At 47.2% G+C, this 15,779-nt stretch overlaps 1 protein-coding gene and 1 long non-coding RNA gene across 7 annotated transcripts in view; one reads left to right on the top strand and one right to left on the bottom strand.

Moving 5' to 3' along the window:
* Positions 1-15,779, bottom strand: part of YDJC (YdjC chitooligosaccharide deacetylase homolog) — a 25,071-nt gene extending 9,292 nt beyond the window's left edge. For 2 of the 6 annotated variants that reach the window (XR_012946322.1, XM_076072496.1), the window contains exons 1-3: positions 9,811-9,977; positions 9,334-9,537; positions 1,322-1,484 (exon numbers count right to left, since the gene is read on the bottom strand). Coding sequence is in view for 5 of the 6 variants with exons in the window: in XM_076072496.1 (XP_075928611.1) it covers positions 1,322-1,484; positions 9,334-9,537; positions 9,811-9,845 (402 nt within the window). In the remaining variant the exon portion in view is untranslated. Of the gene's footprint in view, positions 1-1,321; positions 1,485-9,333; positions 9,538-9,777; positions 9,978-13,655; positions 14,255-14,277 lie in introns of those variants that run through there. The other 4 variants (XM_076072498.1, XM_076072500.1, XM_076072497.1 and 1 more) reach the window with 4 other exon arrangements.
* On the top strand, positions 1,478-6,644 carry LOC142930363 (uncharacterized). Its single transcript, XR_012946324.1, has 2 exons — positions 1,478-2,774; positions 2,889-6,644. It is a non-coding gene; the product is annotated as an uncharacterized LOC142930363 (long non-coding RNA).

Here is a 15,779-nt window from a genome sequence, read left to right as displayed (position 1 = left end):
AACGTCTTTCGCACCGTAAGCCCACCGTGCCAATTGGAGGTGCGGGGGGGGATAACTAAAACACAAAGCAGTTCTAAAGAAATTAAGTTTTCAACCTAGATGATTTAAAGGTGCATAACTCCAGTGGCTTCCTAATATCGGAAGGAAGAGCATTCGCATTGGACCATCTTCACGATAATTATCGCGCCCTCCTGTTCTGGACAGACGGGCGTACGTACGGACGGGGCCACCGCATGAACACTGTTCACCTCTGTTTGGAAGTGTTAAAAATCATCCAGAGCGTCCAGCACCCAGGAGCGCAACAAATGGGGGGGTGGGGGGGGGGGGTATGTGGCCCCTATGCACCGCATAGGGGCCCAGTGGGCCACAAGGTGGCCCGGAATCAACAGATAACAAAGTAAAACATTTAATAAAAAATGACTTGACCTATCATGGACCAAACCCGATTTAACGCATCTGGCTATCGTATCAATAGAGCAGCACGAAGTTGTGCGGTCCACCCCGTTTTTTATTTAAAAAATTCTAGAGCGAAAGCACCATGAGACTTTCTTCCTCTAAACCCAATACACGGTGCAACTAAAATAATAAAGTTATAGCCTACATAGATGAAGGTCTTTCTTTATATAAAATGTGTCTCAAAAGCCTCTAGGGTACTTCCCGACGTGGTAGAAAGCTCATGTTTGGTACATAGGTAGCTTTTTGGACACAAACCACAGAGGAATTTGAAAATCCAAGATTTTTCATTTAAAGGCTCCCAAATATTGATGTCAAATGCCCCATAAACTTGTTTGTGAGTGTAATTTAGAAACCGTTCAAAATATAACATTGCAGTTGTTTATAGAGCGTTAAGCAGCAAATACAATTAAAGCGAACCATTGTTCTATCTTTTGTTTTTGAGATGACGGATTCAAGCGGTTTTTGAATGGAAAAAATACACTTTGTGATGTCCAAATCTTAATAATTTGAAAATGGTGAAAGATAGGAGCTTCCCTTAAAGCCTACGTGTTTTAAACGCCCCTCAGAGTGTGACGTTCATGTTTGTTATTTTTAATAAAAAAAACAATCTTTAAATTGAGTGGCTTCCAATGGGTACCAAGTCGTCAATTTTTGTGTTTGTGGAAAAATACTTTTTGGAGTGTCTGATCGTAGATAAAAAAAATTGTCAAAAAAATAATTAGGTTCAATATTTATTGAAAACGTTTGCCTGGCAAAGACAGGCTTTATGGACTAGTTATTGTATGCAGGTTAAAAACATCTAGCTATTTCAGTCAGTGAGTCGGGAGAAAGAAGGGGGGGCCCATAGTCCCTGTCCACCACCCACCTCCTTGGGGTCAATGTCCCCACGATCCATTGCCTCCCGGAAACCCGTCATCCCACGGAACGTGCCCCCCGGCAGCAGCAGCCCACGCCCCGAGCGTGGCAGAGTCTGGCACACGGGCTCGCCCTCCGTCACGTTGGCGTGAAGCCCCAGGGGCATTCTGTGCCTGGTGGTGGGGGGGAGGGGTCGGTAACGCACACATAGAGAGGGAATGCGTTTTCCCCAGTTGATTTCGTCCTGACCCAGGTGTGAACTCGAGACACCCAGGATAAGAGACTTAATTTGCAAGAGTGACCCGGGTCACCAACACGACAACAGTGGTAACATAAAATAAGAATTAAAAAAATTACAAGTACAACAATGAAGCAAATGGAAATCGGCGCAAAATCAATCACAATGAAAGACGACATCGAAAACGGCACACACAAACACAGACGTACATTTCCTGTAACGTAAGGTGGCTCGTACAAATGACTTCTAAAACCCATCGTGGTGAAATTCCATAACGGAATCGTCACGATTGATGTCGGCTTGAATTGTTGCTTTGCAGAAGCAAGGGAACGCCTTTGCAAACGGCAGCTCTTTCTCTACACACCTCACTGGGCACGGCTATGACAATAGGGTTGGTCCTTTCATTGGGCAGCTGCCACCTAACCTACTACCTCATAGGTTTTCACGGCTGTATGGTATCGATCCTGCAATGTTTTTTTTTTGGGTTGCATCGCGCGCTATTCGAATCTGTCTGACGTTTCGATCCACGTCTGACGTTTCGATCCACCTGGGAGCCAGAAATCTTTCTGATTGAGAGGGGTCAAATACTTATTTCCCTCATTAAAATGCAAATCGATTTATAACATTTTTGACATGCGTTTTTCTGGATTTTTTGTTGTTATTTTGTCACTCACTGTTCAAATAAACCTACCATTAAAAGTATAGGCTGATCATTTCTTTGTCAGTGGGCAAACGTACAAAATCAGCAGGGGATCAAATACTTTTTTCCCTCACTGTACCTTGCCTTATTTATTGTGTAGTCACTGTGGTTAAAGTACACTTCTAACTTGGCTAGAGTCACAATCTTTACTCTGACCAAGGTCTAGAAACGTCAGTAAAAAAACAAATGTTTTGTAGGAGTAATTACATACGTATTATTTTTAGAGGCCAATGAAATTGTAAAGTTAACAATCGTGATTGAGACCCAAGCATGAGTTGTCTAAACCATTTTTATTTATTTTACCAGGAAAGGCCCACTGAGCTATATAGCTCTTTTTCACAAACGACCACAATTTATACCTCAACAAAGTGGCTCATCGTGTGGAAATGTATAGCAGCCAAAAACTATAAGCGCATGTTTCTAAATATGGAGGGAAAAACCGAAGGACCCAGAGAAAAAGTCCACGCGACCACAGGGAAAGAGAGGGAGACGCGCAAACCCAGGACCTCCTGCCTACCAGACGAGGTAATTAACATCTCACCACCGTGGCACCATTACTCTGGCCAGCATAGAATATCAATAATAGTGATATCAACTTGTAACGAGCTAACGCCGCACCGTGTCCACTCGCTCTTGTAGAGAGATAACAACTCGGAGGCACGAGGATGATGAACCACAGACGAGTAGGGAAGCAGCAGCCAGGCGGCGAGCTAACGCCACATTCCCCAAGTTCTACGGTCCTGCATATATGAAGGTGTTATCTTGCTAATTAATGAGTGTTCAGACGTGAGAGGAAACCAGAGCACCTGGAGAACACCCACGCATGCAACGGAGAAACATTCTATCCCACATAGACTGAACAGATGGAATCCACATTTTTCTCTCCCGCCGGCTCCTGGCAAGCCAGGCTATGGCACTGTGACCCCAGTGGGGAGTTTTGCTAAATTTGCGCGGTGATCCACCAACCCTTGCTGGCTCCACAGTGCATCACTGGATTGGAGGCGCGTGTCATCACCACCGCCCAGAAGAGGAGGCCACACACGCTCCAGCGCTCCCTCTAGAGGCCCATCCTAAATATTTTACTTCACCTTATGTAGTGGATTCAACTGAGTCGCAGACATACTTCTTGGAGGCAACACATTTATTAACACCAACTCATTAACACAAAGGGTTACTGCCCCTTTACCAGATAACCTGTGGTGGTGGACCACCAGGCTAACTACGCTAGTTACTGGGAGTAGCTACAACTGACAGGACCCTGGCTTGGGTCCTCGTCCACGTGTTGGTGATTTCTTCTCTTGGACGTAGAACGTAGATCTTCAGATGACAACAGTAACGCAGAGCCCTGGTCCCTGTGGGGAGCCCGGTTTATATGCTCCCGGGTCGTGGCTGGCCCCGCTCTTGGCCACCTTCGAGGACCCTCTTGTCGATTCTCGACCCTTCCCGTAGGATCTCACCCTAACACAGGGGTCGGGAACCTTTTTGACTAAGAGAGCCATGAAAGCAAAAAAATTGGAAATTTATTTCAGTGAGAGCCATATAATATATTTTAAAAGTGAATTCAACTAAATGTCAGTATAATAAGCCTCTGAATTTATTCTTTTAAATAATGTTGTTATAACACTCACCATTAATGCGACTTCTGGTGCTGCATGGATTTGCTGATGTCTTTGTAGTCGGGTTGGTACTTGGTGAGGTTAAGCTTCATGCAAGCGTTGAGGCTTTGATCCGTTAAACGTGATCGTAGGTTGGACTTGATGTTTTTAAGATGTGAGAATGACTGCTCACATGCATACGTAGATCCAAACATGGTCAATACAGCAATACTCACACGCTGCAGTGTGTGGTATGTGACAGGAAGCGCGTTCCAAGTTTTGAGAATCAGCTGGTCTTCGGGTTGGAGTTTTTTCATTTCTGTCCACATGTGCTTGCTCGCCAACTCCGCTTTCTGTCGTGTGATTCTTTCCAAATCTTCATTCAGTGACTTGAACTTATTCACCCACATGTCTGAGGCCTTCAGGTCAGCCACTTCTGCTTCAAAATCTCTGACGGAGACACCAGGGATGTAATTCAGGTCGGCTGTGTTCAGTGAACACTCGTTTGGATGGGTGATGAACTTAAAAAGACGAGTGTGCTCACGAAATTCTCCAAAGCGTGCTTTGAAGGACTGTAGGAGACTGGATGTGCAGCCAGCTAGCTGGTGGAGATCAAGGTTTTGAATGGGCTCACTTGCTGTGCATGCATCTTTAAATTGGCTCAGTTTTTCAAAATGTAGTAAACGACCTGTTTCAAGATCCGTGATGAAAAGCTCCAGCTTGTTTTCAAAAGCAAATACAGCTTGTTGAAGGGATAACACTGTATTTCCAATGCCTTGCATTTTCACGTTGAGCTGGTTCAGATGTTCAGTCAGATCTACGAGATAGTAAAACTTGAGGAGCCACTCGGTGTCGGCTAGCTCAGGATGCCCGACGCCTTTCATTTCAAGGAAAGTCCGGATTTCGTTCAGGCAAGCCGCAAAACGGCTAAGCACCTTCCCTCTTGACAACCAACGCACATTGCTGTGCAAAAGCAGACCAGGATAGTTATTTACAACTTCATCCAGCAGTGTTTTAAACTGGCGATCATTTAAGGCTCGGGCAACAATAAAGTTGATCACACGAATGACCAGCGACATCACTTCGCCAAACTGCCTGTCACACATCTGAGCACAAAGTGCCTCCTGGTGTATAATGCAATGGAAACTTAGGATGGGTCTATTTTCATGTTCACGGAGAAGCGCCACAAATGCTTTGTTTTTCCCCACCATACACGGAGCACCATCAGTACACACTGAGAGAAGTTTATCCATAGGTAGACTTTTTTCTTGAGCAAACTCCATGAAAGACTTGAATAAATCCTCACCTCTTGTGGACCCTTTTAATGGCAGAACAGCAAGACTTTCTTCGCGCAGTGTGTCACCAACAGCATATCTTGCAATCACGCTGAACTGCGACAAATGGCTCACGTCTGTTGACTCATCCAAAGCCAGAGAAAAGAACGGCGCTGCATTTATGTCCTTCACTTGCGTTTCCTCCACTTTGTTTGCCATCACGATGGTACGATCATGAACAGTTCTTGCCGACAGAGGCATGTCTTGTATCCGTTTGATTATCTTGTCTTTGTTCGGAAGATCATCAAAAAGTTCATTGGCTACATCCAGCATGAACGTTTTAGCATACTCGCCATCTGTGAATGGTTTTCCGTTCCTCACTATTGCTAAAGAACCAGCAAAGCTAGCCGAATTATAGTCACCTTGCCGGGTCCATACGCGGAGTTGCTGCTGGCTAGCTTGCACCCTGCTCAGAAGCTCTTGGCACGCTTTCTTTCTGCTGTCTCCCGCAGGGTATTTTGATGCAAAGGTAGCGTGGCGCGTGTCGAAGTGCCGCTTTACATTCGACCGTTTCAACGATGTAATTTTGTCATTGCAAATTAGACACACCGCAGAACCCGCTCTCTCCACAAAGGCGAATTCTTCGGTCCATTCGTCCTGAAATGTATGATACTTGTCGTCTTTTTTTCTTTTCGCCATCTTCTTCGTCGAAGGGTTAGCTTTGAGCTAATGACCGAGCAGACGCAGTCTCAGACTGATTCAAAAGGGGGCGTTTACCTGTTTTACCCAGCAACGGCAAACGTAGGCCAGTATCATCCAATTAAAATAATGGACAATTGCTCCTGCAGCCCTGAACAGGACATGCTCAGTGAAAAATCGATGGATGGATTAAAACAAGTGAGAATATTTTGTTTTATCTGCGAGCCATATGCAATCATCAAAAGAGCCACATCTGGCTCGCGAGCCATAGGTTCCCGACCCCTGCCCTAACACGTGACCACCCCCTAGCCCCCGCCTGGGGCCACTGTGTAGATCTTACCTGTCACGTGCCTTCCAGGGTCAACCAGAGTGCCATGGCCTAGGGTAACCTCACCCCATGGCTGACACTGTCACACTCCTTCATGTAGGAGTCAGCACTGCACGCCACGCGTGGTGACACTGCGCTATCCCAGCGCTCACCGAGCCCCCTCTAGGGCTGGTACTACACCCACCTACGGGGTGTCCGCGATGACGGTGCATCGCACGCCGTGCCTCGCTCGAGCCGGCATTAATCAGCGACATTCACGATGTCGCTTCATACATGATATCCGCGATGTGAGTACATTGCACGCCATGACTTTCTAGGGCCGGCGCCACACAGTGACATCTGAGATGTCACTACACTTACATTAATTTCAAGCAAAGCAACATTAAACGCTGAATGTTGGTCGACCATTGAAGATGTAATATTTGATCAATTCTTGGGTATATGTCCAGATAATTTGATTTTCTAAATGTGATTTGGTAATAAAGGCTGTGCATGTGAATCCACAGTGAGCTTGCCTGATTATGACCTGCGTGTTCTCCGTGGCTGTAAGCGTGAGGAAAGCGATGCGAAGATCAACGCCTGGGATTTCACGGCGTTCAACTCGTATAGGAATTGACAACATTCTCTTAAAATTTCGGATTCTAGAAAGGACTGTCAACCTGTATTAGCCCACCTGGTGATGGGTAAAGGAAGGCAGCCCCAGTGCTTACGTGCGTTCTACGTGTCGAGGGTTTTATGCACGGTGTATTGTCGCATATCTGACTGCCTTAACCAATTAAACGGCCACACCCAGTACCATATTGTGCGTGGGGTCATTTTCGATTATCGCATATCTGAGCTTTTCACGTATGTAGAACTTCTTTCGCACCGTACTTAGCTAACCGTGCTAATCGGAGGTGTGAACATATCCGCCTACACCTCGGTCCCCAGCGAGTCGGTTATGCGACGCTGTACAGTATGTGCACATTGCCTCTGACCAAATCGCCCGGGTTGTGCCGCATCTTGCCAAACATCAGAAAGCCAAGCAGGTTAGTGCTTGGATGGGTGACCACCACCATGCACGGACAGGTCGTCACGGGGCTGTGGAACTCACCATGTAGCCACAAAATAATCCATGGTGACACTGTGGTACTGCCATTCCCCCAAATGCACGCTCCCTACCTTCGCCAAGCCACGCTGACCAGCGCGATGAGGTATGCTCAAACAACCCCCATAACCGGCACGGCGTGGGGAGGCCCTCATCCAGCAGTGGACTGACAAAATAACTTTTTCCTTTCGTATTGCCGATGTACATGTAGAGCAGGAACTACAATTATACATTCAGGTGGTCAAGCCAGGCGCCGGCAGCAGCGGAGTGTATCGCTATGATTGAGCTGCACATGTGCATGTATTGTTTGTACGGGCTGTTGGTGATGACAACGCCCAGGAGTTTCGTGTGAGACTCCCGAGAGAGAAGGGGTCCCTGCCAGGCCCGGAGTGGAACTGTGTTGACCCTTCTTAACAATGCTTTCTGTGTTTAGTTAAGCAGAATGGAATTTGTGATGAATCACAAAGACAACAAAGATCCCCAAGTTGAACACGTAGGCTTTCGCGACCAATATTATTCATAATAAAGGTTTTTGGGTTAGATCGCGTTATTTATAAATGTGTCGTAACCCTCCACTACCCGACACGGTCAATCAGCAAAAAAAGTGTCACGTTGACAAAAGACAATTAGTTCACTACTTTAGCCCACCGGTGTGTTGAAGAGTGAATCCACAACATTTACAGTTTGAATACGACGTTTCGCTGGTAATTACATCCAGCATCATCGGGCAATTCGCCAGAATGGTAAAGCCCTCACTTGCTCTCGGTCTTAAATAGAGCAGCAGGGTGACGTCATCATTTAACTCATTCAGGTGCAGTAATTATATAATCGATTGGTAATCAGTCAATGGTTATGATTAGTAATGAGTTGTAACGTGTGTTATTGTGAATATATGCTACGTTAGTAATCTGTTAATTAGTATGTGTTTCCCCTATAAGGAATTGTAATATGTATTATTTAATAATACGCTTCCAAGCCGCACTAAGCCTATAGCTATCAGAGCGATTAAAGTTATTTCTATTTCTCTCAATTTCAATGGATTCTCTAATTAGTCTTTGCGAGTAATAATTAGTTTTACATAACACTTCAACGTTCTCAAAATCAATTGAGTGTCCTTGTTGACAAGCATGTTCTGCCACTGCCGACAGTTGTGTTTGAGATAATTTAATATTTCTTTGGTGTTCTTTTAGAATGTAATTATCAGCGAAACGTCGTATTCAAACTGTAAATGTTGTGGATTCACTCTTCAACACACCGGTGGGCTAAAGTAGTGAACTATTTTGTCTTTTGTCAACGTGACACATTTTTTGCTGATTGGCCGTGTCGGGTGGTGGAGGGTTACGACACATTTATAAATAACGCGATCTAACCCAAAAACCTTTATTATGAAAGATCCCCCATATAACCTTCACTGACTGTTGGGGCAAGTGCTATTAGCGAGCACCTATGAAGGCCGCATCAGCACACGAGGGGGTGGCTTTCCACCACCACAGCCGGCCACCTTTGTCTCCTGAGTGGCAATGTTTACACACCACACCAGATACTCATTTGAGGCCGAGTCGACCTACGGGAGCCCCAGAAACAGTTCAGAGAATCGTCACTGGTGTTGGTGGCCATGAGCCGGAATCAAACTCAGGTCGGCAGGTTTATAGCACAGCACGCTAACCGCTACCCTACCGCTCCCCCCTCCCCAACACACACACACACGATGCCCCATCATATCCCCCAAATCCAAACTTTGGTATTTAGCAGGTGAGGTGAGGCCCACTGAGCTATATAGCTATTTTTCAGAAGCGACCTGGCCACAAATGATAGCTCAACGAAGTGGTTTATCGCGTGGAAATTTATAGCAGCCAAATACTCTAAACGCACACGTTTCTAAACCTGGAGGGGAAATCCAGAGGACCCGGAGAAAAATCCACGCGATCACGGGGTGAGAGACGCACAAACTACAATTATACAGCAGGCGTCTGGGGTCAGGATCGAACCCACAACCTCCTGCATACCAGGGGTGGGAGCTAACATCTCGCCACCAAACCCACTCCCCCCAAACCCAAACAAAACCGAACCTGCTGCACGTCTGCCACCGGGGGGCACTCACGTCTTTGCGAGGCGTGCCGCGTCTTCGGCCGCCCTCCCGTTGACGATGAGGGAGGCTCCGCTCGCGAGGCCGGCCAAGAAGCACTCCACGATGCCGCGGTTCCTCTGCGGGCAGTAGCCCATGTCGTCGCACACCACCAGCAGCCGCCGCCGCCGCCGCACCACACGGGGCTCGCTCATCTCCTCGGCCATGCCGCGCGGAACGCTGGGGCCAGCAGGAGGCACGGGGGGGGGGCAAGGAGGAAGAGTCAATAAACCGTGTCCTTATCACTCTTCTATGGCTACTACTACTGCCACTACCATGGCTACTGTTGCCATTTCACTCCTTGATTCCTTCCACCCATGGTGAGGATGCTACCAGACTTTGTTGTTCCGTTTCATGCACAATGTGTTCAACCGCCACACGGCAGGTCGCAACAACAGCAGCGCTCGTGAACTCACACACCCGCCTACTCATCCATCCGCTCACTCCACACACCGCAGTTCACAACACTTCGCTTCTTTCTCTCCCATCGATGGTTTTCCCAAGTTATTACAACGTAACCTTGTATTAACTCGAATCTATTACACCTTCAACAGTGTTGTGTGTTGGCCGTTTGAGTTGTTGGGGCTATGCTCAGGAGCTGTGATTGGTGACAGGCAGGGGGCGCAAGAACGCCGGAGCGCGCACACAAATAGTGATGGAGAGCAATAGCCACGCTGCACCGAAAACACAAATTGTGATGGAGAGCAATAGCCACGCTGCACCGAAAACACAAATTGTGATGGAGAGCAGTAGCCACGCTGCACCAAAAAATCCTGCATCCTCAAACAAATGTAATTTAATCTCTGCTTCAACGACCAATTGATATCACATTGGTTTGGTGCAATGCATTTGCACTCCATCCATGGCCTAATCATCATCAGCCATGCTCTGTCGTCTGTGTGCAGCAGCAGCAGCGTCATGCCGAGCCAGAGCACTCAACCCACTGTGGCAAGGGTGCGAGTTCAAAATCTCTGTCAGGGGGTGACTCGGCTCATCGTTCTTTTCGAGATGATAAAATGAGTAATTATTTTGTAGCAAGCCAAATGATGTTGTGAATATGCTGTTCCCCTGCCGTGATAATGTGGGATAGTCGCCAATGCCACAGCACTGTTGTTTATAATAAACACCAGACCCCAGCTCATTTGAACACCACAGGTACACATTTGAACGCCACAGGTACACATTTGAACACAGGTACACATTTGAACACCACAGTTACACATTTGAACACAGGTACACATTTTAACACAGGTACACATTTGAACACCACAGGTACACATTTGAACACAGGAACACATTTGAACACCACAGGTACACATTTGAACACCACAGGTACAGATTTGAACACCACAGGTACACATTTGAACACCATAGGTACACATTTGAACACAGGTACACATCTGAACACAGGTACACATTTGAACATAGGTACACATTTGAACACAGGTACACATTTGAACACCACAGTTACACATTTGAACACAGGTACACATTTGAACACCACAGGTACATATCTGAACACAGGTACACATTTGAACACAGGTACACATCTGAACATAGGTACACATTTGAACATAGGTACACATTTGAACACAGGTACACATTTGAACACCACAGGTACACATTTGAACACAGGAACACATTTGAACACCACAGGTACACATTTGAACACCACAGGTACACATTTGAACACCACAGGTACACATTTGAACACAGGTACACATCTGAACACAGGTACATATTTGAACATAGGTACACATTTGAACACAGGTACACATTTGAACACCACAGGTACACATCTGAACACAGGTACACATTTGAACACAGGTAGACATCTGCACACAGGTACACATTTGAACACCACAGGTACACATCTGAACACAGGTACACATTTGAACACCACAGGTACACATTTGAACACCACAGGTACACATTTGAACACCACAGGTACACATTTGAACACTACAGGTACACATTTGAACACAGGAACACATTTGAACACCACAGGTACACATTTGAACACCACAGGTACACATTTGAACACCACAGGTACACATTTGAACACCACAGGTACACATTTGAACACAGGTACACATCTGAACACAGGTACACATTTGAACATAGGTACACATTTGAACACAGGTACACATTTGAACACCACAGTTACACATTTGAACACAGGTACACATTTGAACACCACAGGTACACATCTGAACACAGGTACACATTTGAACACAGGTACACATCTGAACACAGGTACACATTTGAACATAGGTACACATTTGAACACAGGTACACATTTGAACACCACAGGTACACATTTGAACACAGGAACACATTTGAACACCACAGGTACACATTTGAACACCACAGGTACACATTTGAACACAGGTACACATCTGAACACAGGTACATATTTGAACATAGGTACACATTTGAACACAGGTACACATTTGAACACCACAGGTACACATCTGAACACAGGTACACATTTGAACACGGGTAGACATCTGCACATAGGTACACATTTGAACACCACAGGTACACATCTGAACACAGGTACACATTTGCACCCCCGGTCAAGTTTCTGAATAATAAGTTCACCTCTTCACCCAGCGGTATCAATAGGTACACATCCGTTAGTGCATCAGCGGGTCATGTGCGGTCAGGTCAAGTGTGGGTACTCGGACCTCAAGGTGCCATACCCTGGCTTGCCAAAATACATTACCATACAGCAAGTGGCCTAATCGCCATCCGATTCCATCTGTACGGGGAAAGAGCGTTGCCCCCTCGCACAAGGCGTGGGTTTTCTCCGGCTGCTCCGGTTTCCTCCCACACTTCATATAATAAACACAACTCATCATTAGTTGGATAAAACCCAAAATCCAGCGGCAGGACCTGCCTGGAAACGAGTTCAACGACTCCGATTGGTACGGTTGGCTACGTACGGTGCAAAAGAAGTTAAACATGCAGTCTGTTCTCGTATAGCCCGTGTTTTCAGAATGCGAACTGAATATAACGCGATGAATGTGTAGTGTTCTTCAAGGAGGCACACACTTGACTTGGGGGCAACGCGTTGCTTACACAGCCCAACGGGGTTAACGACACACGCTACAGGGTAACTACATAACCGGGTCAGTCAGTAACCTCCTGATTGACCCACGGAGACCGTAGATCAGAGAGACGTAGAAACAGCCAAGAATGCTCTCGGGACTGCCCCTTTATGCTGCTGGGCGTGGCCTCGCTCCGCCTTCGGCCACGCCCCCTTCGAGACCTTTCCCGAAGGATCTCGACCGAGCATCACGTGTCCCTCAAGCCCCCCTCGGGCCCCCCTCACTACCCTGTCTCGGTCACGTGCCATCTTGGGTTCATCCAGACTACCATGTCCTGACTTGCCCTCTCTCAGGCCGTCACCAGAATTATGCCCCCTAGGGCCTGCTCGAATGCCGTACTCACTCTGGCCCCAGAGAGAGGTTCCAGACGCACAGCAGCACTCTTGTGACAGTGCCTGGAGCTAACACCATAGTGACACCCTTAACGTCACTACAAATGTATTAGGGAACACATTTTTATTTATTTTATACGTGAATGAGAATTGGACATAACGCGATTAATCGCTTATTCCTACGCGAGTAGGAATAAGCAATTTTACGGCTGCCTCGGCGTAGCATTGCACAATGCGGGATGCTGCTGGATCCTTCGAGACGCTACCCACGCGTCTGTCTTTGTTCGGCCTGCGTACGCATCTCACACGTTATCGCGGACTCTGCTTTACCCTAACGCGATTTTCCCATAACGCGGCGTTCTTCAGGAACGCAACTACCGCGTTCAGTGCCGGATTAAGCTAGTGCGGGGCCTGTAGCACATGTTATAAAGGGGCCCTAAATAAAAAAAAAACATTAAAACACAAATCTTTTACCTGCATAGTAAAGTAATTGTATTTTTTCATTTGCTATAGTCAGATAATACGACAAATCGCTAACCTTAAACATCCGGTCGTTCATAAAAGTTGAAGGTGGTATAGTACTATAGTAATGGAGCAAGTGTAGAATTACTGAACCCGAATTGATAGCTTGAAAGCATTTAGCGCGGGGCCCTTGAAAGTGCGGTTCCCGTAGCTTATGCTACTTGTGCTACTAGGATAATCCGGCAGTGAGCGCGTTATAGGAGAACAGACTGTACACACAACTACTCATCGTCATTAAATGATTAACCTCTTCCAAGACGCCTGGCCAAGCGCGTAAGAAGAGCAGGCAAAAGCAACCCGTTTCTCTATAGTGGCCCTCTGCGGAGCTCACACGAGACTTGGAGAGGCTCTTTCGGCCAGCAGTGTGGCATGGTTGAGCGAGAAAGCGAAGTCGCAGGCCCTGTTTGCGGCCACCTTTTACCCGTTTCGTCTTCACACGAATCGCCAGGATCCTTTGACGGTGGCCACGTGGGGGCGCACAGGCGAAGGGCATCGCCACAACACCACGAGCCAACATCATTTTTTCCCAGAGAGGCGACGGCATGGGAGGGATGGTGAGCTTTTGAATCGAGGCAGACCCAAGAAGAAACATTCTTAAAGGGTTGTTGTTTGAGTTGTGTCCCGCCTAACCGTCGTGTCGGGGAGTGGTGGTGCAGCGGTTAGCGCGCTGCGCTTCTAACCCGGCGGACCGAGTTCGTTTTACGCTCACGGCCAAAACCCAGTGACGATTCTCTGAACCGATCCCGGGACCTCCCCCTAGGTCGACTCAGCCACGAATTGGTACCCGGTGTGGTGTGTAGTCAACATCGCCACTAGGGAGGCAAAGGCGGCTCGGGGCGTGGTGCTGGACACCCACCCACTCGTGTGCCGTGCCGACATGAATAGGCGCTGGCTAACAGCACTTGCCCCAAAAGTACGTTAAGCCTATACGGGGGATCTTTGTCTGTGCTTACCGTGACACTGGTGGCCACTGCGATGAGTCGTGAAGCCACGGACACGAGAGGAAGGAGTGTGGCGAGAGCTCTGTTTGGGGAGACAAGAATAGACCCCAGTGGCTTTTCGGTCACGGGAGGGCCAAAGGTTAATCCTCGTGATGGCAGACAGGGCTTGTGCCCAGACTTACGTACTCATTGGCTGCTTGTAGGGCGTTCTGGAATTCACCATTAAACGTGATCGTTATAGGCTTTTGAACGCTTTTAGCTAGAGGGTGCGATTGTTCGATAAGTTACACAGCGTGGAATGAATGTACAGCACGTTATTCTGGGAATGCTGCCGCGGGTGGTGTGATGGGCGAGCAGCAGAGGTTGCCCTGTTCGATGCTGACCTCTCGGCGCGGCAGCTGAAACACTAGGGGGCACGCACTATCAATTTGAGGAAGTATACTGCACCGTGCATTTGTACAGCACGATTCGACCGACAAGGCCACGTGTTGTGGGGTGGTGCTTGTACAGTGTACCTACAGGGGAGCTGTTAGCGCGCTGTCCTAAGAACCCGGCGGACCGACTTCGATTCCCGCTCGCATCCACCAACACCAGTTGCGATGATCTGAACTGGCCCTGGGTCTCCCCTAGGTTGACTTGGTCTCAAATGAGTACCTGGTGCGGTGTGTAAAGATCGCCGACGTGGTGCTGGCCAACCACCCCCTCGTATGCCGTTGGCGGTCTTCATAGGTGCTCTCGAACAGCACTTGCCCCTACTGTCTTCAGGCTATAGGGGGGATCTTTGTCTTCGTAGGTAATAGTACGCTCCAGTATTCACGACCTTTTCAAAACGTCTGGTCAGCGTGGAAGAGTAGACCAAAATACCCAATAGAGGGCGCTTCCTATAGTTCCCCTCTTGGGGAGGCCTTCTGCCAGCAGTGGCGTGAACGAGGAATTGCAGGGCTGCGCCATGAATGAACCCTTACGGTCTGGAAATTAAATAAATTTTCATTCGTAGCTTCCAAAGGAGGCACGCATGTATTCTCTATAAGCTAACCAGTTTATACATAACTCGGACCATGACTCTAACCCATACACATTCATGGATTATGCTAGTAATAATAATGTCCTGTAGAGCCTTTTGTCAATTCATTTCGGAATGGCCTTACCCACACCGTGGCTGGTCACGGCCCCATCAACGAATCATTACAATTGCAAAATGTGTTTATTTTTTAACCAGAGTGTATTGACAAAGGGTTGTAAATTTCGATTTAAAGCTTTCGTGACTGCAATGATTCATCTTCTTTGGTTCTTTCGGTAAAGTCACGTAGAATGAGAATAAAATAATAAATTGATAAAATAAAATAACACAATAATATTCTCACGACGTTTCGGCCACAACACAAGCGGCCTTCATCAGGTGAAGGGACGAGACTGTCTGGTAGGACCAAAGAAAAAGGGTTGTAAATTAACCACAGTAAATAATACTGGTAGGAACCTCCTGGTTACACCAGCCCACAGGGGATTATTGTGTC

The sequence above is a fragment of the Petromyzon marinus genome, chromosome 38 (assembly GCF_048934315.1).
Source record: "Petromyzon marinus isolate PM22_M1 ecotype Great Lakes invasive population chromosome 38, UKy_Petmar_22M1.pri1.0, whole genome shotgun sequence".
Lineage (NCBI taxonomy): Eukaryota > Metazoa > Chordata > Hyperoartia > Petromyzontiformes > Petromyzontidae > Petromyzon > Petromyzon marinus.
This window is presented reverse-complemented; position numbering and strand designations above follow the sequence as displayed.